The sequence below is a fragment of the Dunckerocampus dactyliophorus genome, chromosome 1 (assembly GCF_027744805.1).
Source record: "Dunckerocampus dactyliophorus isolate RoL2022-P2 chromosome 1, RoL_Ddac_1.1, whole genome shotgun sequence".
In the NCBI taxonomy this organism is placed as follows: Eukaryota; Metazoa; Chordata; class Actinopteri; order Syngnathiformes; family Syngnathidae; genus Dunckerocampus; species Dunckerocampus dactyliophorus.
Window position 1 is genome coordinate 9,224,829 of NC_072819.1, and position 25,237 is coordinate 9,250,065.

At 41.2% G+C, this 25,237-nt stretch overlaps 4 protein-coding genes and 1 non-coding gene across 5 annotated transcripts in view; 2 read left to right on the plus strand and 3 right to left on the minus strand.

The window, feature by feature from the left end:
* Window positions 1-6: 6 nt before the first annotated feature.
* Window positions 7-4,871, minus strand: wdr12 (WD repeat domain 12). Its single transcript, XM_054787459.1, has 13 exons — window positions 4,706-4,871; window positions 4,469-4,563; window positions 4,281-4,375; window positions 4,091-4,197; window positions 3,872-3,987; window positions 3,042-3,196; window positions 2,894-2,939; window positions 2,476-2,561; window positions 1,586-1,726; window positions 1,414-1,519; window positions 1,209-1,341; window positions 1,008-1,080; window positions 7-184 (listed from the first exon to the last, which is right to left on the minus strand). Exons 1-13 carry the CDS (start codon window positions 4,744-4,746, stop codon window positions 107-109), a joined length of 1,272 nt encoding a protein of 423 aa, XP_054643434.1. The 5' UTR covers window positions 4,747-4,871; the 3' UTR covers window positions 7-106.
* A 974-nt stretch (window positions 4,872-5,845) lies between these two features.
* Window positions 5,846-14,054, minus strand: nop58 (NOP58 ribonucleoprotein homolog (yeast)). The gene is made up of 14 exons (XM_054795770.1): window positions 13,872-14,054; window positions 13,355-13,431; window positions 13,224-13,276; window positions 12,410-12,534; window positions 12,069-12,205; window positions 11,805-11,869; window positions 11,105-11,385; window positions 10,791-10,917; window positions 10,428-10,591; window positions 10,210-10,344; window positions 9,020-9,081; window positions 6,603-6,754; window positions 6,413-6,522; window positions 5,846-6,337 (listed from the first exon to the last, which is right to left on the minus strand). The coding sequence occupies exons 1-14, from the start codon at window positions 13,914-13,916 to the stop codon at window positions 6,284-6,286; spliced, it is 1,587 nt and encodes a 528-aa protein (XP_054651745.1). The 5' UTR covers window positions 13,917-14,054; the 3' UTR covers window positions 5,846-6,283.
* LOC129194660 (small nucleolar RNA SNORD11B) lies at window positions 10,674-10,754 on the minus strand. The gene has a single exon (XR_008573784.1). It is a non-coding gene; the product is annotated as a small nucleolar RNA SNORD11B (small nucleolar RNA).
* A 242-nt stretch (window positions 14,055-14,296) lies between the features above and the next one.
* Window positions 14,297-18,072, plus strand: nufip1 (nuclear FMR1 interacting protein 1). The gene is made up of 10 exons (XM_054795784.1): window positions 14,297-14,591; window positions 15,108-15,181; window positions 15,276-15,380; window positions 15,449-15,511; window positions 15,578-15,654; window positions 15,727-15,819; window positions 16,113-16,309; window positions 16,455-16,595; window positions 17,528-17,742; window positions 17,833-18,072. Exons 1-10 carry the CDS (start codon window positions 14,390-14,392, stop codon window positions 18,070-18,072), a joined length of 1,407 nt encoding a protein of 468 aa, XP_054651759.1. The 5' UTR covers window positions 14,297-14,389.
* A 2,220-nt stretch (window positions 18,073-20,292) lies between these two features.
* The window catches only part of LOC129193862 (cilia and flagella-associated protein 47-like), a 71,593-nt gene continuing 66,648 nt past the window's right edge, over window positions 20,293-25,237 (plus strand). Inside the window, exons 1-7 of the mRNA XM_054799008.1 lie at window positions 20,293-20,519; window positions 20,703-20,860; window positions 20,932-21,047; window positions 22,143-22,281; window positions 23,205-23,289; window positions 23,384-23,524; window positions 24,967-25,136. Of these exons, the coding sequence (XP_054654983.1) occupies window positions 20,376-20,519; window positions 20,703-20,860; window positions 20,932-21,047; window positions 22,143-22,281; window positions 23,205-23,289; window positions 23,384-23,524; window positions 24,967-25,136 (953 nt within the window). The 5' untranslated portion in view covers window positions 20,293-20,375. The remainder of the gene's footprint in view (window positions 20,520-20,702; window positions 20,861-20,931; window positions 21,048-22,142; window positions 22,282-23,204; window positions 23,290-23,383; window positions 23,525-24,966; window positions 25,137-25,237) is intronic.

Sequence of the window (25,237 nt, forward strand, 5' to 3'; positions counted from 1 at the left end):
ACTTGGTAGCTCAAATCCATTTATGTGTGCTTGAGGAATTACATGATGAGAATAATACTGGAAATGTGTAAAAATAAAATGGGAGTGTGGCAAATGCCTGTTGATGCTACGCCCCCGCATCAGTCTGGCAAGCCGAGTATCTGTAGGTGTACAACTTGTTATCCGCTCCTCCACTTAACATCAACTGGGGGGAGAAAAAAAAAGAAGAAACATTTATACATTTTTCTAAAAGGTTACAGTCTTAAGCCAAGTTTACACTTGCACGCACGTTGTCCCCGCAGTGGTATAAGTAAATAATGAGTAAATTGGTTGTGAACAGGTGTGAAGTATGTGGAAACTGTGCAGGGCTGCGTGCCAGTGCGCGAAGAAAAGTCGGAAATGTTCAAAATTGCGGCGAACCCCTCATTCACATGACTTGGTTAACTTTTCCACCACATCTTGGAGCAAGTTTTTTTTTTTTTTTTTTTTGGGGGGGGGGGGGGGGGGGGGGTCTTAGTTTATTGCCTTACTTCTCTTTGCACATTCTCTATCCGCAACTGCGAGAAAATATAGACATACCTTTCTTTTTTGCATGAGGTTCTTCTCTGGAGTTCAATATCTTGTACGTCCCTTGCAATAGAGGATTTAATGAAGCTGGGGTGATGCCTGCTGTTGCGCAGCATCACGCGGGACACAGTGGGACCAAATAATTCCACGACTGCTTCATGGATGCGGGAGGTGGTGGTGACAATGCATACCCATGCGCATCCCGCACACTACTGTCGTGCACTAGACGTAAACAGTGCTTGACAAGGTGTAAATAAGTCGCGTGGGAGTGTGGTCATTTCACGCACCGTTTTTAATTTATGCATAAACAAATCGCAAAGAGTGAGTAAACTAGTCTTCACGCTTTTAGGTGTGCCACAAATACAGTAAATAAATAAATGACATGCATTGCCACGGCAAGTTGCGGGACAATGCGGAGGCAAAATGCCTGCAAGTGTTACGTCGCTATACTTAAGTCTTACCCCGCTTTCTGTCCAGTCCACGCAGAACACTTTATCTTCATGAGCTGCCAAGTCATACAGAGGAGCTTTGCAGCTATAAAAAAAAAAGTATAGCAACATTCATTCAACACTTAAGTATGCTTAAATAAGTTAGACAGGCCACACGCCGAGGTACGTTGTTAAGTACTATGCATGAGTGTGTATGTGCAAATAAAGTCACACCTTCTGGTGTCCCACAGTTTGACCAGGTTGTCCAGGGAACCAGAAACCAACTGGTGCTCATGCGACGGCGCCCACTTGACAGCAGTGACCCAGCCAGTGTGGGAGGTGAGTGACAGCAGTGTCAGCGAGCCATCTGAAGGTGAGGAGATGGGTTAGGATAACATTCGAACATAACCTGGTGACATTCCCAAAAAGGCGCGAATACCTTTGGTGCGAGGGTCCCACAACCTGATATGTCTGTCGGTGCTGCCGGACGCCAGCCGCCGACATAGCGGCGAGTAGGAGACGCTGTTGAACACTTTGCTCCCGTTCTGTGGGACGAGCCAGGCAACTTAGTCTTGTCTTAACGCCTCTCTGTGTCTATCCATCCACCTTACCAGGGTTGTCTTCATCCCTCCGGTCTCCACATCCCACAAGCGGATGGTGTGGTCCCAGGATGCGCTGCAAACCTCCTCGCTGTCGCACCACAGCACGGAGGACACGGCCTCGGTGTGGCCAGATAACGTCATCAGCGGCGTCTGTAATGCATTAAGGTCACATCAGCTCAGATGACCAGCCTGAAGGCTCTGCTCTTAACCTTTTAAACCCCTGATAGACATACAGTAATCCCTCGTTTATCACTGTTAACTGGTTCTAGATCTGACTGCGGTAAGAAAATTTCCACAAAGTAGGAGTCCTTATTTATAAATTGAATATTTTTGTAGTTAGAGCATAGAAAACCTGATTGTGACCTTCTAAATACAGTTTTTTAACATTAGAGCCCTGTTGACATAAAATAAAACCCCTATAGTAATTTTTACGCTCCTATTACCCAAAATAGTAGACCTTTTTTTGTTGTTGACAGGAAAGGATGAACATGACAAGAGATCTACTGTCGACACTAGAGTTTGGAACCATTTTGGTACATTCCTGACTACACTTCAAAAACACAGGATCAGAACAGGTTGCTGACACCCTCGTGTTGAACTCGGACCGGCGAGAGGTACAGATTCTTTGAAATACACAAGTTACAAGTGCTGACAGCTGCTAGCAAGCCAAGCTAACAGGCTAACTGCTGCTGAACGGTACAAAAATGTCTACATAAATGAGCCTGTGACGAAACGCAACGCTGACATCGCCAAGAAAGCACGCGACTTGAGGAAGCAGGGAAAGATTCACGGTACTTGTTTTGCTTTTCATGTTCTTTTGCACACTTTTGTCTGTGTGTGTAACGTGTATAGTGATACACCATTGCAACATAAATGCAACCACGCCTTTAAATGGTTACCCTGGTGAGGCCCAGCTGTTGGGTCTTCTGTTTCTTCCTGGGCCTGTCGCCGGGCTCATCGACCTCGTCTGCCTCATCTGTGGGAACTGGCAAAGCAGGATAAAATGGAATTCACCCTCAAATTCATTTGTACCTCATTCCTGCAGATCCAATAGTTTGACGTCCTCACGTCCTTTCTTCAATGACAAAATTCAGGCACATGCACAAAATAGGACCTACCCAATTTGGTGCTGATCCAAATTGAGTTGTTCTGCCTTGACAGAGGTATGTGCTCTATTGACAGTTATTCAACACATATTTTCTTTTCTTTTGCAATTAATTAATGTATTATTTATTTGTTTGTTTCATTTTATTTTTTTTAATTGATTTTATTTTTATTTTTAAAAAAATAAATAAATAAAACAATTATTTAACGCACCTGCTGACCAGATTTTCAACATTTTGTCCCAAGAGCCGCTGCAGAACTGAAAGAAACCAACAAGAATTTGAATTAATCTCTAAAAAAAAAAAAAAAAAAAAAAAAATTTAATCTGCTTTTCCACTACATTTTGCAATACTGCCAATACCTTGGAACCCGTGGGGTCTGTGGCGACTGTGTCAACGCTCCCCGTGTGTCCCCTGCAACAATGCTTGGCGTCCAATTTGTTCTTCTCAGAGTTCCACTCCCATAGGATGAGGGTTTGGTCAAGCGAGGCAGTCAACAGCAGTGAAGTCAGGCCATCTGCACAAATATCAATGCAATGCAAACTCAAAGTAAACAAAAAATAATAATAACTATTTGACAACAACACGACAACACAAAGGATTACCAAACAGGAAGATCTAGAATTGGAAACTTTACCCTGCAACATTAACATTTGACAATAAATGAAATAATCTAAACATGTACTAAACAAATCATCTAAATAAATGTATGACAAGTCTGAAAATATCAAGTAATATGCTTCATTCATTGGTCATTATTCGAATGTTATTGCTGTCGTATCTATTTTCTGCATTTATTCATGCATCACACAATGTCAGTTCTTTGCTCCTGCATTTATTAATTATTAAACTTATCTTAATCTTCACTTTAACCTCTTAATTTATTATTTTCTTTTATGTCTTATGTATTTTCATTCATTATTTTCATTTACTTCCAACTTATTCACTTTATCCTATATTCTGCACTTATTCATGCATTACACAACATTTTTGTCTTTTTTTTAACTCCTGAATTTATTATTTACTCACTTATCGTTAATCTCTAATTTATTTGTATTTATTTTATGTTCCATTTATACATTTTTTATTTTCAATTACTTTCCATTTATTCACCTATTTATGGTATTGTACACTATATTCTGCATTTATTCATCGAAAAAGTAATAGTCAAGCCATAATTGTATGTGCTCACCCCTCTTAACCCAGGCAACATCTTTGACCACGTCAGTGTGTCCCGTCACTTTCGTCATAGCCTTGCCCTCCAAAGACCAGATATTAGCAGTCTTATCGTAACACCCGGTCAGGATCCTGCCACGATAGACCGCAAAAAACAAGTCGCTAAAAGCACCAAAACAACATTTAGTACTTCACTGTGGTGGAGCTGAGACCACAGCCTCATCCATCATCTTACCATTCGGCATCCGCGTCTACAGCGCTGATCCAGTCATCGTGCATCATACACTCCTCGGGTTCTGGCGCCGTGATCCGCTCCACGTACTCGATCTCGACAACCTCTTCCTACAACACACACACACACACACACCAAACATGAACGCTAGAGCCGAACTAATGTTCAGGTGAAGCACAGAGCTCGGCCATACCGTGGATATGCCTTCTGCTTCCATGTGAAGGACCAGCGCCGTTCGCAGGAACTGACCCCTGACCAGGAAGTCAAACTCCACCTTACTATGAGATGCTGTGGAAACCAACAAAAGCACGAAAACACGTTAACCAGACGTCTTACAATGTGTAATGCTCAATAAAATACACAATCAAGCACATATCCAACCGTTTTTGGCCTCCAGTAACATGTTGATGACATTGCTGAGGTCCTGCGCTTCAGAACTGGCCAGGATGGAGAATGGAACATCGTCTATGACGTACCTACAACCAAATATAGTAAGCATTCATAGAAATAACAAAATGCTAAACGTATTAGAATTAGAATTGAATAGGTTACTGTAGGTTACATGTTCTTCGCTAGCCTCGTCTGGCTAGCTTAATGTGTTTTTGTTAGATATCTTACCTTGGGTTCTCTGTGTAAAACCTCGCTTGTAACTCTGACATTATGATAACGTATCGTGTGTGTAAGACAACAAAATGATCGACTACTTCAAGAAGTCAAGCATAACATTTCCCGGCCATGTACTGCAGTCGTTTCGCCATGTGCTAGCAGCAAGGAATGGCAATCGAGCTCAGCAGAGTCGAACGCGGAGTCGGACTCGAAATGCATTATGGGAGGTGACGTCAAACGTGAGTAAATACAGTAATGCCAATGCCGATACAATTTTCTGTATTTTTTTAAAAAATCTGGAATGGTTTGCCTTTAATTTGTTGATCGTGATTCTAATCAGAATAAAACACAGAGCCAAGATTTTAGGCAAACAACGACATATTGTAGCAACAAACTTATTTGTGAACACATCCTTGACATGAATTTGTAGTACTGTATTGTAATGGTGGCTGTAGACTATATGAGACAGACGCTCCTTTAACACTGCATGTAAACGGGAATCAACACCTCCAAGTTTTCTCCAACTGACTTTATTTTCTAAAAGCTTGCTCCAACCAGCTTGCAGAACGTTGCTGCCCTCTAGAGCTCACACTCTGAACCACACCATCCAGTACTGTACACCTGTCGCTACAATGTCAAATGCATGGACAAACTTATCAGAGCAAAATTTTTACAGTTGTACTCTATAGTTAGATTAGACTCAGTTATTTTAAAGGTGAAAAATCATTTTGTAGTATTTGTAGTAATTGCTCCACATGGGCCAATCAATCTGAAAGCATTGCATCACAGGAGACGGTGGCGTCCTGATCCCCTAAAAACTCCCCCACAACACATATGACCTCATTGTTTCCAAAATGACGACCACATAGGTGTGACTTTAGTTTAGGAAACGGGTAGAAGTCAAATAAAGCCAGGTTTGGAGCATAAGCGGGGTGGGGGAGTAGTAAGTGATGCCTATTTTTCAATTGCAGAAGAGGGAGAGTCCTCAAGTGTCTGTACAATGTCCACATGGATTTCCTTGGAGGTCCAATCTTTCTTTTGTAGCTACTTTGATTGCTCGAATCTCTGTTTTGTCCATCTTCAGATTTGTCACACACACACCTCACCTTCACCTGTTGGTCACCCGTGAAAAAAAGAAGACAGGACTCGGTATTAGCTTTTCTTGTTTTATAAGAAGTGTCAGTGTGTTACCACAATATAAATGGTCTTTTTGGTCTTTTTAGGTGGGTGAGGCGTAGAACTTTTTGAATGACCCTCGTACAATTCGCCATTGGGCCATCATGACGTCAAAAGACAACACAGTTTCTGCAAAAGTCATTTATTCCACATCTTTTCAGTCTTCAGATTTGTCATCTTAAAGTCTGCGCTAAAATAAATGTCTCATAAGGATGTTCAAATAAAATTAAATCAGGGTCATTTACTGTAAAACTTCACTTTTTTCAGTCCTCTGCTGACATCAAGCTATTGATTTGCAGATCAAAAATGAGATTATTATTCTAATCAGGCACTAAATACAGCTTTGCCCTCTTTAGTTAAGATAATGTAAGCATGTGAAAGAAAAAAAAATAAAATATGTACAGTGTGTCCTTTTCAGTCTTCTTCCTCCTTGACTTTCTTTTTCTTCTTTTTCTTTTTCTCTGTTGGCTAGAGATGAAAACATTCACATGAGTTTAATAAAAAAAAAAAAACATAAAAAGCTGTGCTGAAGCAGTGTTGTACCTCCGTGATCTCAACAGTCTCCTCTTCCTCCTTTGGCTCCTCAGCCTCATCCTTCTTCGGCTTCTTTTTCTTCTTCTTCTTGGGCGGCTCCTCTGTTTCCTCTTCTACCGCTGATAAAAAATGGGAGCGTAATTAAAATTCATGGGGGGGGGGAGAGAGATTGTAACATGGCCCATCAGAATGTACTCACCTGCAGTTTCAGGTGACTTTTTGGGCTTTTTGGCCTTCATTACAGGTGTTGAAAACACTTCTTCCTCCTCCTCTTTGATCTCTTCAAATTTCCTCTTTTTTGATGTGGAAGGGATTGTAGAGTCCCCAGATGGGTCATACACTTTCACTTCACTGATGGGAGGAAAAAAAATATATGCTTAAGCCCTTCATTTATATTATGTGTCGAAACCTCAGTTTTAATTAATATTTAGTAACTAATTAACCAATTTTGTATAATTATGATTTGTAGTTAAACATATTAATTCAATTAAACCCCACATTTTAAATGTGTCGTTCTAGTTATTTACGGCACATGTCCCGAAAAAGTAGTAGTAAGAGGCAGCACTTATTTTTTTTAACAATTACATTTTCAATCTTTCACATGACAATGTGTATTCTTGATAAATTGAACTTGTCAAATTACACCATTTTTCTTGAAGTTGACATCTTTGAGATTACATTTTCTGGAATTTTCTTTTTTGATTTTGTCTAAAATTACACCTTTTTTGAACCAATTTTTTTTTTTAAAAGAAAGATGACTTAATGCAGTGATAAATGGGGGGGGGGGGGATTTTAAATGAAATATAACAAATATATAAATATAAAATTTAAATGAAATAGGGATGCTCCGATCGATCAGCAACTGAGCGATATCAGATTTCCATACAAAAGAAAATAAAAAAAACCCAAAAAAACATGTGATCACCATATGCCGCTAAATGCCGCTCACAAAAACCGATTGCCATGTGGCGGTAAACTACATGTCTGCTGTGTCACATAGGGTTGCCAACACCACGCATTGAGCCGACAAGGGACGCACTTTGTCCCGTATTGCCGCGGCAATCAAAACAAGTCTGTAAAACCTCAATGGATTCAGTTTAACAGCTTGTCACAGGCTATACCAATCGATGCCAGCATGTTTGATCACTACCCTTATCAAACCTATTGGTGTTCGACTTTTCTGACAGCTTTGTTTACACGCTTTGCCTAGCTGTCACTGGCGGCAGCTGGCTAGCTAGAGTTATCCACCTAGCTTCTGGTCTTTGGACTCAGAATTTTGACCTTTTACCACAGTGACATTTTGTTTAAAACAAACAAGCAATGTGGTTAGTTCGAGGCTTGTTTTTGCTCCAAGAGGATATCACGTTCATGGGGTACTTACTGACTTTTTCAAGTGTCACTGAACAACTTTGCTCTCTTGTTGTTATACTAATTATGTCTTGTCCTCCAAAAACAGTTTGTGTGAAGTTGTTTAATGAATACAGTGTGTCCAGCCTTATGATGATGATACCATGACAGGGGTCACTTATCTCACCAGCTGATTTTGAGTAGCTCAAAGAATATTTGCTTTAACTGTTTTTTTATCATAACTGTTCAATTCAGACTTTATGCCTTTATATAAGGACAAAGGACCACAAAACAGCATAAAGACAATGGCCACACTGAGTGGAGATCTGCTTGGTAAATTAAGTTTTGTACAATTTAAATGTTGCCAGTCATAAATAAAACACAAATAGTTGACAGCTCTTATAGTGATAACCTGCCAGATTTATACTTAAGAGGTATTTATGTGGATCATTTTATTCTGTTAATATTGAACAATTTATATCCCATATATTTGCATTGGTCCAAAATATGCATCAAATTAAATTCAGGTTTGTGTCAAATGGTCTAAACAATTGTTTCACAAAAAGACAATCAAAAAGTGTATTTTGGAATTGTCCAACGGCGGCCGTGACAACTAGCACTCAAAATCAAAAAAACTACAGTAATTGTGATTGGTATCAGTATCGGCCAATCGGTATCGGAATTGGCAGCATAAAACCCCGATCAGATCATCCCTAAAATAAATTACAAGATATATATTTTAGATAAATATGGGAGTGATTAAATGCAGAATTCAGACTAATCAATAACAGATGAATGACATTCAGGATAAATTAAACATGCTAAGCATTCTTCCATATACCTTGTATGATTTAAAAAAATAAAAAAACATGTTTGTAGTTTCTTAAAATTAAAGTTATTTGCGCAATCCCGTGCACAATTGTACTCCGCATACCAATATGCTGAATGATTTTAGCATTACGCGAGCATGCAAGTGTTTAATTTTAATTTAATTTTTTTTTTTTTTAAAAGCAGGTTGTTTTGTGCTTTATTTTAGTTGTTGGAAAAAGTACGTAAACCTCAGTATTTGTGATAAGGACTAGAGGGTTTGTGTGTTCTGTACAACCGCCATTACATTTTGTGGCGAAAATGAAGGCCTTTGTGAATTTTGTGCAATACTGTCCGACTGATTCACCTTTATTATAAAAGAGTGAGGCGGACTAGAGGCGCGTTTTCTGCCAAAGTGGGCTAACAAATGTATCGTTGTCTTCCCAGCCCTCCACTGGTTACCTTTTGTGCTGATATTTGTCTGCCTTTGCCATCGCTTTTCCTGTTCCGCTGATTCGTCGGATCTAACGAAACAAAAAAAAATTAAAATGCATTCGCCGCATGACAAATTACAATCAAATGTGAAGAGACTGGACAAAAATTGTGAATTGCCACCAGAAAATGCATTGAACTTGCATTTACATTACTGCTTCTGACAGTGCAGTGTTTCCCCTAGGTTTACAGCTTTGAAGAGTCAGGGGGCACAAAATAACATACCGAAATAGTAGGGGAAACATTGGCGCATACATAGTGAGGCGTGGCGGCCATTTTTTTTTTTTTATTGGCCCGCAGCACGTTGTAAAAATAGAAAACTGAAAAAAAAAAAACAGCAAAAATGGGAAATATTGCGGTAATTTTACAATGATAAAGCCAAAACATTGAGAAAAAAGTGGTAATGTAACGAGAAAAAGCCATAATTTTACAAAAATAATGTTATGAGGAAAAATTAGAAAAAAAACTACTTTTAGTAGCATGAAGTTGAACTACTAAAGACTTTTTTTTAAAAGTAATGAGTAATTTTTTTTTAAATTAGGTTTGCTAAAAAAAAAAAATTGAGTGTTCTGAGAATAAAGTCAAAATACTATGGGAATTACGAAAATAAAATTTGCTAGAAGAAAGTTGAAAAAAAAATGATCAGAAATGAAGAGCTGTAATTTTACAAGAATAAAGCCAAAATAGAGAAAAAAGTCGTATTCGAACAAGAAAACAAGTTGCAATTTTACGATAATAAACCTGATGAGAAAAAATTTTATTTTAGTAGCATATAGTTGACATGTTAAAATTTTGGTATTTTTTTTTTAACTCATAAGAAACAAAATATACAAAGTTGTAATTTTTGGAAAAAAGTTACATGGGAATTGTCAAAATGTAGGATTAAAGTCATAATATTACAGAAGAAAATTTACGAAGATTATTTAAGAAGGAACTTGAAATAGTTGGAAAATTAAAAAAAAAGAAAACGAAAAAACAGCAAAAATGGGGGGAAAAAGGAGCAAAGACTTCAGTTCATACTAATCATAGGCCAAAGCTGAGATGCTGCTTTTTCTTGAAATATAACTTCTTTGCATATTTACACGTGTTTCTTTACAAAATATCAAAGTGGTCCTTGCTGGAAAAAGTTTGGACACCCCTGACATACGGGGAGTACTTACTCCTCTCTCCTCCAACTGTCGTAATCTCGCCTCCAGTTTGGCTCGGTTCTCCGCTCCCATTTCCGCATTTGTGTCCTCCCCCAAGGCATCGTAGCGGATAGCAAGGGATGTTTTGGCTGCCAACATTCTGGATATCTAGGGAAAATGACCAAAAAAAAAAAAAAAAACACTTTTAAATGAACTGTTTACATTAGGCAGCCTGGTTAGCCTGAACGCACCTTGCCCTTGTTCTTGGCAGTCGTCTGGCCCACCAAAGAGGCGTGGTAGATGAGACCGTATTTTGGCGTGTCCTTGCGGGTCTTCAGGGCTCTAAAGAGTGCCTTCTCTGCCCCCAAAATCTGAACCGTGGAGGCCGGGTGCTTTGCAAGATTCAAAAGTGAACCTGGGTCCAGAAGAAAAAGAAGAAAAACATGTAAATGAGCCGTTTGGCACTAAAGCAGAACCTCCTGTGGTGGTTCCACACAAAAGCTCAGATGAGGTAGTGACTTAAAAACATCACAAATGTCATCAGGAAGGAGACGTAGCGTCGACATCATCACAGCTCGGGCTGAGGCTAAGGCGGCCATTTCCGTGTCACTCACCGGCATGCGAGATGAGACGAGCGCCGACCAACTCGCCCACCATTACTGTCAGGTTGGGGGCGATCGCCATCATCCGATTCTTCAGGTAGTCGTATAGCTGAGCGCGGTACTCTGTGATCTCAATCACCTGCACATAGAGACGAGACAATCAAAAAGTGAAAAGTGGCTGGTCCCCCATAAAGAGTTCTGTCACATGACCATTCAGATGAGGTAGTGACAGAAAAAGCAACATGGTACTTTCTGAGAGAGGACATTTGTCGTCATCATCACCAAAGCCACTGGAATTCTTTAAACAGTCACCCTAAAACGCCTACCTGGGTGCAGAGGTGGCGGATGTTGCCGATGTCCTGCTCTGACACTTCAGTTCCCATGGAGATCTCGGCCGCGAGCTTAACCTCCGCCTCGACATCCTCGGGGAGAAGGTCCGAGAGGTCACTGCTAGCCACATTGGTGCGGTCGCCGATCCTGCAGACAGTCTTGCAGTAGGCCAAATTGTCGTTGATGACCTTCCCGAGCTCCGGGAAGTGCCAGCCGTACCACTCTCTGCAGCGCATGATGTAATTGTTCAGCTCCTTGTCCAGGTCGTCCAACAGAGCTGCGAAGAATCCAAACACCAATAATTACGTTGCTCCTTTACCTTTGTGATACCTGGAAGAAATGATAGAGCTCCACTAATGTACTCTGACATCCAAAAATTCAGGTGATTTTATGGTTCCTTTTTTCATATCATATAGCCAATAGCAGGGGTGCACCCTGGAATTCTGAGAACAATGGAAAGAAGAAAAAAAAACATGCCCAAATTTGTTGTTGGGACCTTGGAATCGCCCAACTTTTCCCCCCTTACACGGCATCCCTGGCCAATAGTACTCATCATAAATGAATTGAAAAATGTACACTTAGTGTATTTTCATTTTTCATTTTAGTGTATTAGTGGCTTCCACTCATTCAGTGATATGATGTCCAGTGTTTGCACTAGGTCTACAGCTTTGGGGGCGGGGGAAGACATGAACTTACATATGGCCTGCACGATCATGGTGTCCACTTTGTCTGGGCTGAACTTCAGCTTGTAGCGGGACAAACTGGGAAAACAACGAGCAAAACAAACACGGTGAGGAAGACGGCACACACCTAAACACACCTTTGTGCATGAGAAGCTGCTATCTCAGTGGTAGTGACGAATGCTGAAGGAAAATCTACAGTGGTGTTTCAGACAGCAAGGTGTAATCATAGACGGCAGCTCACAAGACACCGCCCCGATTGCGCCACCCACCCACCCACCTGTGAGCCAAACCGAGGGACATGGCGCTTATTTCTCTCTGTGGCAGTCCCGAGATGAGGGCCTCCATCTGACTTCTGATGCACCTCATCAGCTCGGCTACAGCGGGGCTGTGGACGCAGCTCAGGTCCAGTTTATCCTGAAAATAAGTGATCCATTTCTCAAATACGAGTTTGAATAAGAGAAATAACTAATTTGGCAGTATGGAGTGGAAACTACAATGGACAAACTACGGTAAGCGTTCCAATGACTAACATGTCCAGGCACACAATTAGGGTGCGGCGTAAAACTCCAGCTTCTTCAGAATAGCATGGAGTTAAGGGCTATTATTCTACTAACTTACTTTGATGACACCGCCGAGTTTTGCGTCACTGATGGCCAGCTCCTCGTGAGCCTCCTTGGCGACCACCTTCTTCAGCACCTTCTTCAGGCTCTTGCCAATCTTACCCTCAACAAGGGCAGTGGCAGCTGAATGGAGAAGGTAACAGACATTGTATAAAAAAAAAATAATATATATACACATCATCAGAAACAACCCCTTTACCATGTTGCATCAATCAAAAAGAGGTTTTAGCAGTCTCGAGGGTAAATAAAATTATATGTATGTTATATGATGTAATCATCTAATTGGCACAATTGGCAGTGATGCTTGTCATGCTTTTTTAAACTGACAAAAAAGGTTACAAAGAAACATTTGTGCTCTCAGTATTACCATTGTAGCGCGTTTCTCATTACATTAAGCCTTTATGCTCCATTTATCCAATTTGATTTCTACAATGTTCCACGAGCCCATAAAAAATTAATTACAAAATAGTGTTCCCGCCTGGAAATGAGCCTCCTGGCCTCATGTAGGACACCCCGGTTAACTTATTTCTTCGGAAAGGCTAAGTGTTAAACAACAAGTCCTATCGCTAGTCATGACTTACTTCTCAAATAGTATGGCGTCAAATATATTACCTTTTGTGACCGCTTGTATTTGATTATAGAGTAAATGCATGATGCAAGTAACACTTCCCATTGATGCAGATGATGCAGAGTATAACAGGTAGCACCAAATCTATTTGTGGTGGGTCACCATTAATAAATGAATGTATAAGAAACATTGTAATGTGGACTGAGAATTGATGAGTTGGTTCCACTGTTAGGGATGTCAATACCTGCTAAGGCCTCTGTCGTGTCTTGGAACTTCTCAAAGTGCTTCAATTTCAGACTGAAATGTAATAAACAGTTGGGTAAGCTCAAGATTTACATTTTTGTACAAATCATGTCATGCAGCATCTATGCTCACATTTTATTAGCCTTTTCAGGAGTTTCAAACTCCTTGTATAGACTGTCGACTTGTTGCAGTTTGGATTCATCAAGAACCTGGGGTGTAAAAGGAAAAAAAAGATTGTGAAGACTTGACGCAAGCAAACGCCTCAGGTCATCACTCAGTTGGTTAAAGATCAACACGCTAAAAAGCATCAATATAAACCCCGATGTGGCAACTAACAGGATGTATAAATGGTGTATGGACAATGTAAAAGGGTCATTAGCATTTCGGCCACATGAGCTCACACGTGGTTGGAGGGCCTGACGAGCCACAGTTCAGCTTAAACAGGTGAACATTCAAAATGTTCAGAGTACAAAATGCAAATCGAGGCTGCGCAGTGGCTACTTTATATATTTGTCATCACAGATAATCGTTCACAGAGAACCATTGCGATCGAAGCTACATATCAGCAAGTAGCAACAATGCTAAGCTAACTCACATTGCTAACCCACGTTTATCTATACGGAGGAAAAAGTGTGTGGGGGGTACTTACTTTAAAAATTGCATATCCTGCAGCGGTCTCAAATAAGACCAGCATTTTGGCCGCCTTTTTCTTTAAAAAACCGGGTGTGCTTTAAATGGTGATCATCGAAGTTTCGTTGCAAAACTGTCCACGGAGGTGCCTTTCTCACGCGCTCCTGCTGTCACGTTGAGTGTTTCTTCTTCTTCGCTTACAAAATAGGTATGGCGCACTGTGCAATTGGTCGTAATACCGCCATCTGCAGGACAAAAATGTAATTGAACGACACGGGCGCATTCCTTTCACAAGACAGCCAGATCTTTTTTTACTTAAAAATAGTTGTGTCTGGTTTATAATTACAGTATTTTATATATTGTTTGGTTATGTTTTAATATCTTACGTTATGATGTATTTGTCTGACGATCAAAGTCAATTTCCGGCTCAGGCGGACATGACGTAAGAGGTTACGGCAAAACAAGCACATGTGAGAAGTACATCGTGAGACGCCGACAATTACCTATTTATCTCAGTTTTCGTGAGGGGTGTGCGGTATGGAAAAAACGGGCCACTACCCTCCACCGAACTTCGACTGCCCTCCGCCGAACTCCATCCAACTGTCATGGCCGCAGCAGCAACCGCCCCGTACAAACAACTTCCATGCCAGCATGTGGACTTGGAGTGAGGGACCCTCCGAGTCCGGCTGGTGGAACCACGGCGTAGCGACGGGAAACTCTGGGTCTCCATATTCATATGGTCAGCGTCAATGTTTAAATTACCAAATTACCGTTTTATAACTTCACAGTTCACTTGGTTTTCCTCAACGTACAGTACACGCAGACTGTGTTTCAATTCGAGCACTTCCGTACTTATAGTTGCCATTTTTTGTGCATCAGTCAGTACCCGGATGTTGCACACTTTTTTTTCCCGAAAGGTGAGCGTGCAGCCAAGGAGCCAAACCCCCTCCAATCATCTCTGTCATGGCTACTAGCGGGAGGGACTAACTCAGACAATGGTTGCTATTCACAATTAAAAAGAGAGAAGAGCTAAGTGGGCAATAACAGTAATGGATTTGGGACAGCAACTGTTAAAATTAGTGCCCTCAGGGGCTAAGTACACATCTCGAAGTGTAAGTACGAAAGTGCCTGAATTGCAACATACCTCTCTCATCTAATTTTGACACCTGTGCAAATTAGAACACCACCCTTTACTAAACAGCTACATCAGTAGCGATTTAGTGTTATGTGCCCTGCCTTTAATTTGTTCACATAGGACAGAGTTCTGGTCGTGAATGGTATCAAGCTGGATGTCAAGGTTACAGACCAGCAGGAAACTGTGGAAAAAAGGTAAATGTGTCAATGATTGGCATCACTTCATGCCGCTAATATGCTGTCTTGCTTTTTTGCACATGACAAATGCGTCTGTCTTTCGCCCCCGCAGCATCAAAACAAGCGAGAACCTGAGTTTTTGCATTTTTGTGACACCTGTGACCGAGGTTTCAAAAACCGGCAGAAGTATGAGGAGCACGTAGCTCAACATGTCAAGGTAATGTCTTTGTTGCAGTACCGTATTTGAACTACCCTTACATACAGTATGTTTACCCCACTCTGTAGTGTTCTGTGCCAGACTGCAGCTTCACGGCTCATGAAAAAATAGTCAGCATCCATTGGAAAAATGTAAGTAACGCTTTATCGTCGATGTCATGTTGTTGCGTTTGCTAAAACGTGTGCTTTATTTTATAGACCCATGCACCAGGAATGAAAAGAATCAAGCTGGACACACCTGAAGAGATTGCAAAGTGGAGAGAGGAAAGACGCAGGTTAGTATCTGCAAATAGAGGATCGGAAATGTTGCGTGTGGATTCTTTGACCTTATTGACGTTTCTTTGCAGGAACTATCCAACTGCGGAGCATGTTGAAAGAAAGAAAAAACTGATGGCAGGGCGAGAGAGGACTGGAGCGGTTCTGGAGACGGCTCAGTTTGGGTAATTTTCACTTCTTTCTACTTATATCTTAACATAGGGGTGTCCAAACTTCTTCCACCGAGGGCTGGCTAATGTAAAATGAAATGATTCAGGAGCCATTTTGATACGTTACATTTTGTAAACAGTAAAACCACATCATGTAGAAAAAAAAACAGCCTTCATGTCAGCTTTTTGTTATAGATGACAAAGTGCATTGTTATTTGTGTTACTAGTATTAACAACAATATTAACATCATGGTAATGCTTCCCAAGTTGAACGATTTCCAGACTTTATTGTATTTTCTAACGTATAGACGAATGAGAGGCAGAGGACGTGGGAGAGGAAACTGGCGTGGAAGAGGAAACTGGCGTGGGAGAGTTCATCATGGGTTCCGGGGGCAGCATCCCAAAAGTCCGTTGGACAGTGGCGCTGCAGCAGATAGACTGCCACCCCTCACACAGCCCGGCCGGGATTGCGACCCACTGGGCGCGTTGGCCAAAAGTGACAATGGTGAGTGAAGGAACAACACATACATTTGGCCATGTCCAAATTCCAGGTCTGCATCTTTTTGTTGTTTTGCCCATTTGTGGGTTGCATGGTCTCAAACTGACACTTTGTGTTGTATTGCAATTGTCTTCCCTCGCATTTACTTCAGATTCCGACAAAGACGATGCAGCGGCTGACTCCAGGGGCGCTGGTCTCGTTGTGGTCCCGAAGCAGATGAGCTCAGCTCTGGGGTCCCTTGTGGCCAACTACGGCTCCATGAGTGAGAGTGAAAGTGATGATGGACCACACGGTGAGTTTACAACTTATCGCAGTGATTTACTAAGCCAGTTTTGAGTTTATTGGTTGGTTGGTTTAACCCCATTTTCCATGAGACACTTTTTGGAAACTACTATCTTCAATGGCTAGGATGGCTAAATGCTAACAGTCAGCATGCTAGCACCTAGCAAGGTAGAACTAAGCATGCAAAGCTCTACAGCAGTTCTGTAGTGAATTAACATCATGCCATATAAGTTTAAACCATTTCAAATGATGTTACTGGCTAAAATGCTAACAGCTGGCATGCCATCATCTGGCAAGATGGCACTAAGTACAGAAAGTGGTCCAGCAGTTCTATAGTGAACTCGCATTATGCCATGTAAGTTTAAACCATTTCAAACGACATAAATGGCTGACATGCTAACAGTTAACATGGTAGCACCTAGCAGGAAAGAACTCAGCAACAAAAGTGCCATTGCAGTTCTATAATCATTTACAACCTTGCCATGTGGGTTTATGCCATTTCAAATGATGAAAATGGCTAAAATGCTAACAATCAGCATGGTAGCACTTAGCGAGATAGCGCTACATACCAGAAGTGCCAAGGCAGTTCTGTAATCATTTTACAACCTTGCCATGTAGGTTCATGCCATTTCAAATGGCAAAAATGCTAACCGTTAACATGCTACTGCCTTGCAAGATAGAATTAAGTACCAAAAGTGTGGTGGCAGTTGTGTTGCGGTTTTATATCATGCCTTTTAGGTTTGAACTATTTTAAATAGCAAAAATGCTAACATGCTAACAGTTAGTGTGCTGCCTCTTTGCACAAGCTGAACATATTGATGTTGGAATAGCATCCACAATGAGGTGGAATAAAAATAATAATGAAATGTGTGGTTTTTTTGGTTGTTTTTTAACACTTCTTGACAGTGGGCTGCTCTAAGTAAGGGGTTCTCTCTGTTTCAGTTTCCGGTATGCAAAGAACCAAAGAACTGCTCCAAGAAAAGACGGTTTTGCTAAGCCAAGAAGTACAAGCATCCGGGGCCTCCCATGGCTGGTCTGCCCGGAATACACCCAACAACCCAAGAGGACGAAGAGAGAGAGGAGGTAAAGGAGGAAGGCGCGGCCGGGGTGGACACAATGACATGCTGCAGAAACGGCAACCCACTCTCCTTGAAATGGTGAGGAGCTCGTTGGTGTAGAGTGTACGTTTTTTGTATTCTCCAGCAATTTTGAGCTGACTTGAAGCTCCTCTGCTTTGTTTGGTCTAGCTCCTCGCCCCAGATATCCGCCATGAGAGGAACGTCCTCCTGCAGTGTGTTCGATATGTGGTCCAAAACAACTTCTTTAAGCCAGAGGTCAAACCTCAAGTAAAGCCGGGGATTGACATGAGGCCAGAAGTTCTGAATGGAAAGCCATCAGTGGAAGGCTGGACTTTGTCTACCTCTTCGGTTGCTGGTGAGAGATGTTCTGTCAACGGTGTGACCGCATCTCACTTGAGCCGCCACTAGACCAGGTGTTTGTCAGGGGGAAGAGATGGCGACTGGTCAAGCTAATGAAGAAATAAACATTGTTGTTAATCGCTCCTCGCAAGAGAATGTGCTGGCTCAGCACCCACTAAGTCACCGATTTGCCCCTGGACTATCAGGTGACTCAACTGCTTGTGGACCACCACAAACGTGTTATAGACTTTCAACTGACAAAGCTGACTCTAGTAAGCTGCTTCTGGATCACCAGATGGTCAAACTGGCCTTGGTTCACCAAGTGAAAAAGTTGCCTGTGGCGTACCAGATGCACCAGGCGACTCAGCTGGTCGTGAACTGCCAGTTGATCAACCTTTTGCCAGAGTATCAAGTGACAAAACTGCCTCTGGTCCTGGCTCACCAAGTGACCAGGTTGGCTATAGGCCACCGGATAAAAGATGGCTCTGGTTCACCATGTGAAAAAGTTACTGGATACACCAGGTGACAAATCTAGCAGTGGAACGCCAGTTGACAAACCTTTTGCCAGAGTACCAAGTGACAAAACTGCTACTGGTCCTGGTACACCAGGTGGCCAGGCTGTTTCTGGACCACCGGATAACAAAAATGGCTCCGGTTCATCGTGTGAAAAAAGCTAGTGATGGACCATCAGATGGAAAAGTCGGCTATGTTGTTCATGGTGACCAGGTTGGTTCTGGACCACCAGGTGACCAAGCAGGTTGTAGAGGATGAGGATGAGGAAGAAACAACTACCAGATCCCAAAACAGCCATGATTTAATTGCACGCTATGAAAGTGTCTCTACAGTATATCATTTGTGGTGATGAAATATGGAAAATGGCAAAGATTAGTGGATAACTTCAGACTTATTTTGCTTAATTTTAATTATTTTGTGTGATTTATATTTTGTACAATACATTAACAACAAAAAAAAAATCTCCAAAAATAAATGTTACTGAGCCAAGCAATGTAGTTTTTTTGTCATTCCAACTGTGCCAAAACTGGTTTTACATATTAGGAAACATTTTGGACAAGTTGTCGGGTAATGCGACTGCCCCAGTATATGGCTTCTCGGGGTGGGCGATACTGAAAATGTGTATCTCAATCCATCCATTTTCTATACCGCTTCTCCTCTTTAGGGTCGCGGGGGCAAGTTGGAGCCTATCCCAGCTGACTTCGGGCGACAGCCAATCGCAGGGCACATATAGACAAACAACCATTCACACTCACATGGACAATTAACCTAACCTGCATGTTTTTGGATGTGGGAGGAAACCGGAGGACCCAGAGAAAACCCCCACACGGGGTGAACATGCAAACTCCACACAGAAATGCCAAAGGGAGAATTGAAGCCAAGTCTTCCCGATCTCCAGACTGTTACCGTGTTGGCCAACATGCTAACCACTGAACCTCCGTGCAGTCTTTAACCAATACCAAGTAAATATAAGCTCAGTATTGCCAATATCATTAATTTAAAAAAACAAAATTACAACAAATATTTTTTTTAATCAACATTTAACAATACATATTTTTGCCCCCAAAGCCCTCCTGCAGACATATTCCCTGAAGTTGTAAACAATATAACAATACAGTATATGAATATCGCAATTTCAACAACGCAGCTAAATGGATAACACAACAAAAAAACACGTATTTGTGAAAAAAATAAGACCTCTGATAAAATTTGACATTACCACACTAGTATCGAGCTGATAATTATCCCACCCATGGTATCGATACTATCGATATTCGTATCGGCTCGCTCACCCAAAATGGCAGTGCCATGTCAACTAGCCCATTTCCAAAAGCTTATTTTTTGCAATTGAATGTAATTTTAAAGCCACTTAATAGTTATAAGTATTTAATATTATTTAAACAGTTCAGACAATATTTGTTGAATTAGTTCATGTAAAACAAGCTCGGAAAATATCTCTGTGATGTTTACTTAGCTTAAAATTGCTATGGCAAGGCTGACGTGACATATTTTGTACCAACAGCAAAAACGGTACCAGTGTCAATCACTTTGAACGCTTTCTTAAGTGGGTCAGTTAGTCGCCTAATACGCGAAAAGAAAACAAAAATCGTCGTACTGAACTATGTCCTAAATATTTAATTCGCATATTAACGACAGTAAAAAACGCGAGGCGCCACGGGCCACTGCGTGAGTCCCTTTAGAACATTTAATGGTGTTACGTCAGTTACGTCATTGATGTTACCATGGCAATGGCGACATAAACAGTTTGGACGGCAAACAGATGGGAAAGAAGTCCATAAATACTGCGTCGACATCCGTACAAGCACATTGATGAGAACTATGCATTACAGATGTCAAACATGGCAGAAGGTTGCGTTCAAGTCAATCCGCCATTCGTTGAGTTTAAAGACGTGCAAATGGGCCAAGTTTACAAGGCTGCCATCACGGCCACTAATGCTGGTAGAACCATGAAGGAAATATGGTTTGAAAGGCCCAAACTAAAGGTAAGCTATATTTTGCTATAATAACATTACATGTAAAACAGATAAAAGAACAGTGTAGTTAAACAATGTTTAACAACAGTTTATATTGTTTAGAGTTGGTAAAGCATTTAGAATTGTGCAAATATTTTCCATCACTTAAAGAATAGGAGAGTGCATTGATAATTTTTCTTTCTGTTCTTGCAGATTTTCAAATTCTCCGCACCCAGAGGTGCAAGGAATGTAGCTCCAGGTTTATCTGTGAGTGGCGTGCTGGAGTTCACCCCACAGAGGGAGGAGAAGATCACAGACTGCATCAACATTCATGTAGATGTTGTGCAAACCATCGAAGTGCCCGTCCGGGTGTAAGCAAGCATCTCATTTTGCCAGATAACTTCCAGTGTTCACGTTTCATGTTCTGTTGGTGCTCATGTAGTTTTCCGAGGGCTTGCTTCCTGTCTATGGACTTGGAATTAGACTTTGGCTTTCTTTCTGCAAGCGGTCAGATGGTGAGTCGACAGATTCCCATAACCAATCAAGGCTCAGCATCAGGTAAACAATCTCTTGTCATAAACTCTTCACGTGACAGTACCCCATTATTATTTATGCCATCTTCTGGGACAATATTAACCCATACAAACCAGGACCCATTCCCGCTTAAAGTAAAAATGATGGGGATATACCACAGACCATGTGGAACACATGCTAAAACTTATGTTTTTTTTTAATCAAATACAATGTTTTTATCAAAAACATGTACTCTTCGCACGTACACAAACCACAAACACTGTTCCCCAAACTCTTCTTCTCTCTTAGGCTGGTTCTAACTAGCAGGTAGGTGTTACTGCCCCCTATAGCCCAGCCTTTGAATTATTATATACAGTGAATCAGCTTGATATTTACGCCCTTACTCACACATCACAAACAATATGCTTTCAAAAGAGTAATACATTTACACAAAAAAGCCTCCTCAAAAAAATCAGACCTCACAATAAGCTAGGCGTTAAATTTATCTCTCGCCGTATCCCCTCGCACTGTTGCCTGTGCATTCATGTATATGTGATGAAGACGCTCGCATCTTCTTCCGCTGTGGAACACATACTTAAACAAGATGGCCACGGCGCTCTGTCGTGGAAGAAGAGTGGCATTACCACAAGCGTCTAACTTTCTAAATTTAAGAACAGACTCACATACAGAAAATATATGTAAAGATTTGCTGATTTTAGAACAACACTGCAATTTTTCTTCAAGAAAAATAATCTTATATTAAGAAAGTATAGCTAGCCAATTCTTATGAAAATATTTTTTGCCAGAAAGTGGTTATCCAATCATCATCAAATATTGTTTCCTGTATGTCATTACCTTTCTGTTTATCCCACTTTAAGCCCACTCGATACTCGCATAGTCTGTGTGGTACAGTTACATTGTGTGCTCCACGTGTGTTAGTTTAGGTTGCAAGCCCACACTTGATTAGAAAGTCAAAAATAGGATTTTTATGGTCATCTCAATTACACACCATTCGGAGAATGCAACCTCTGAAAATATCAGGGATCTACTTTCGTTATCATGCCAATTTTGCTTATTAAGTCTGCAACATTGTTCACCCGTGTGTGTGTGTGTGTGTGTGTGTGTGTGTCTGTTTTAAAGGTGTGTTCCATCTACAGCACAGTGGAGACACTTTTGTCAGACTCTCACCCTGCACTGGAGTCGTAGCGGCTGGTGCCACCAAGTGGCTTAATGTTGAACTGCATGCTGACAAACCCAGACACGTAAATGAGAAAGCGATGTAAGATTTGCTTTTCACTGCATTACAAGCGGAAGCTGCAGGTTATTTGTTTTAGTTTGTCCAACAGTGACACACACAATGCTCCTATTCATTTGCATGTCTCGATGAACAAGTAAACTAGAGTGACACTGATTATTAGAAGCAATGCGTCTGTGTAGGCTCTCAGTCGTACAGGAGTTCATACCCAACTACAGGGAGCTACACTTGCCTTTGTTCGGAGGTGCTAATGGCAGGATTACTCCGCCCAGTCTTAGTGTAAGGAACCATAGGAGGAGGGTGTTGGCACACCAATTCCGCCCACTCTTACTGTATTTAAGGCCTAGGCTACCAGCACTTGTTAGTTCGCTGACGAAGCTATTTGGATGAGGAGCGAAACGTTCGACACTTTCTTCACAGAAGTACAGATGACGTCTCAAGAAGCCTTTCCCTCGACTGATTATTAGACTTCCATCAGTTTATGTCAACACCAATTTTATTATACCTTCATAGATACCAACCTCCTGCCTATGCAAGAACATTTGACATTAAGATCTTCTGTGGGGCTATGATTTGGTGTTGGGTGCAAGGGCATGGTGTCAATTGAATCAATAAAGTCTTTGTAGCAAAATGATACACAAAAATGCAAAGTACCAAAATAACAACAAAGGCTAGGTGGTACAGTTAGGGCTGTAAGTCACCATGGAAGGTGGAAACAGGCCAACGAAAAGGAGAATAGGACCAGGAAACAGGAAAACAGCGAACAGAGAGACACCATCTGTCATGTGGAACATGACAGATGCATTATTCATTGAAGAAAAATAAATCTTGTATATGCACCTTTACCTGGCTCTGCACCAAAATGGGATGATATTACTAACACACACCAATAAAAGACCTAATTGTCTTGATAGAAGTCATAAATATTTCTAATTCTGCTTCTCTAGGGTGAAGCTCCAAAACCAGCCTCCTGTAGTTCTCAGTATTAGGGGTCAGGTGGTGGACCAGCGTCTTGAGATCTTGGACACAAAGGTACTGCATCCAGTTTTTGTGTTGTACTGTGATGTCTTTATAGTAGTCATGCAAATACACTTAGTGGTTGTATCTGTTGTGCAACATTCTACAGGGAGTCTCGCTGTCCTGTCTGTGGTTCGGACCCGTCTACTTTGGGACATCTCGTGTGGAGCATGTGGTCTTGAACAACAACGGACCCGACGCATGTGACTGGGTTTGCCTGCTGAAGGGTTCAGCTGCTGGAACCGAACTAGTAAGGAAAACGCCACAGCATGAGCGAGATAAAAGAGACGGACATGTCCAAAGTTTTTCCGGTGAGCGCTGCATATGGAAAAGTCCAAGGATGCACTGGCCATTTGATTATTTTTTTCTTTAGTAAATAGTCTAAAAAAAAAAAAGACAAATATGTATTTAAAGTCAGCTTTGTGTTCTAGATGACAAACCGTATTTATTATTAATTATTACTAACAACATTTCAGCTTTTCCTTGCTACATTACACCTTTTGCTCTTTTTTCCCCCCCCATTGTTGCTGTTTTTATTTTTATTTTTTGTTTAATTTAATTTCTACAACGTACAATAAAAAATGGCCCCCGGGCCGCAGTTTGGGCCCCCCTGCAGTAAGGTAACAAAGTGCAAAACATAAAACTGCTTAGTTTGTGTGAACAGATTTAATGATTTTCAAAATGAACCATAAAAAAAAACTGCTGGCAGGTAATTCTCCCAAAAAGTATCATTCTCAAATAAAAATGATACAGCTTAGCAAATTCGCAGATTTTTGGTCAAAATTATGATATAAAAATAAATATATATAGATATTAGGGGTGCATGATAATTACAAGGCTGATATGAAGGAATTATCATAACCGCTAAATTCGATAACATTAAAAATAGTTCAGATAACTAGTAATTTAAAAAAAACGCTCCAATGAGGCGAGATTACCCGTACTGTGTTGGGGTGAGCGAATCAAGTGCTCCTTTTTTCTCCTGCCTGTGACGTTAACGGCCTGTCGTAACGTCCCCTTAGCTCACTTGTAAGCAAACGTTCACTGATTCAGCTGTTTCAGAGACATTTCGTGTGCTAGTTATACCAAATGCTCTGCGATGAGGGGAAAAACAAACCATCGAGCACAGAAAAAACCTTATCAACCACCTGAAATGCCACATTACTACCATGCCTCAGGCATGTTGTGCTGCAGCACTTGATAAGTTCAAAAAGTTTGCCAGTGACCTCCATGGCGTCACACCGGCTGCTCGGAACGTGTGCCTGAATACAGTGCACCTTGCTGGGCCATGCCAGGTGGCTCCTCCCGTTCTATACTTCGGTTCTCCTGACCTCCGTAGCGGCACACCGGCTGCCTGGAGTATTATACACAAATAGTGCACTTTGCTGGCCGACAGCAGTTGGCTCCCTCCGCTTTATACTCTGGTTTTCCTGATAGTAGTGATGTGATAGTAGTAATGTCAAATTTGATTTGGACAAATCAACAGGTACGGTTTATCAAATCCAAATTTGTTGGAGCCCTTCTTACCTACAGGTGTGCACAAACTACAGTTAAATCTAAATGTAAAAAAAAGTAGATATAAAAAACGTTATAATCGGTATTTACATATATATATATATATACTGTGTATATATATATATATATATATATGAAGGGATGAAGGGATGGATAAATTGTGAAGCATCTGTGTAGGGAGGAAACCTTGACAAGAGCACAGACGCCGCCCTGCTGGCCAGAATCGAGCAGTGCAGCCAAGATGCTGCCGTCCAATGTTCCGTATTGGAGTGTATTCCAAACCAAGGGCACCTGGGAGCATATAAGAAAACTACTGTGGCAGTCCGCTTCAGTCCCATTCCCCACAGGTAAACTTGAAATTCAATAGTTGTGGAAAAAAGTATACATTTACATTTTTTTATTAAAATGTAGTGTTAATTTGTATGCACCACCACACTAGCATGGAGAT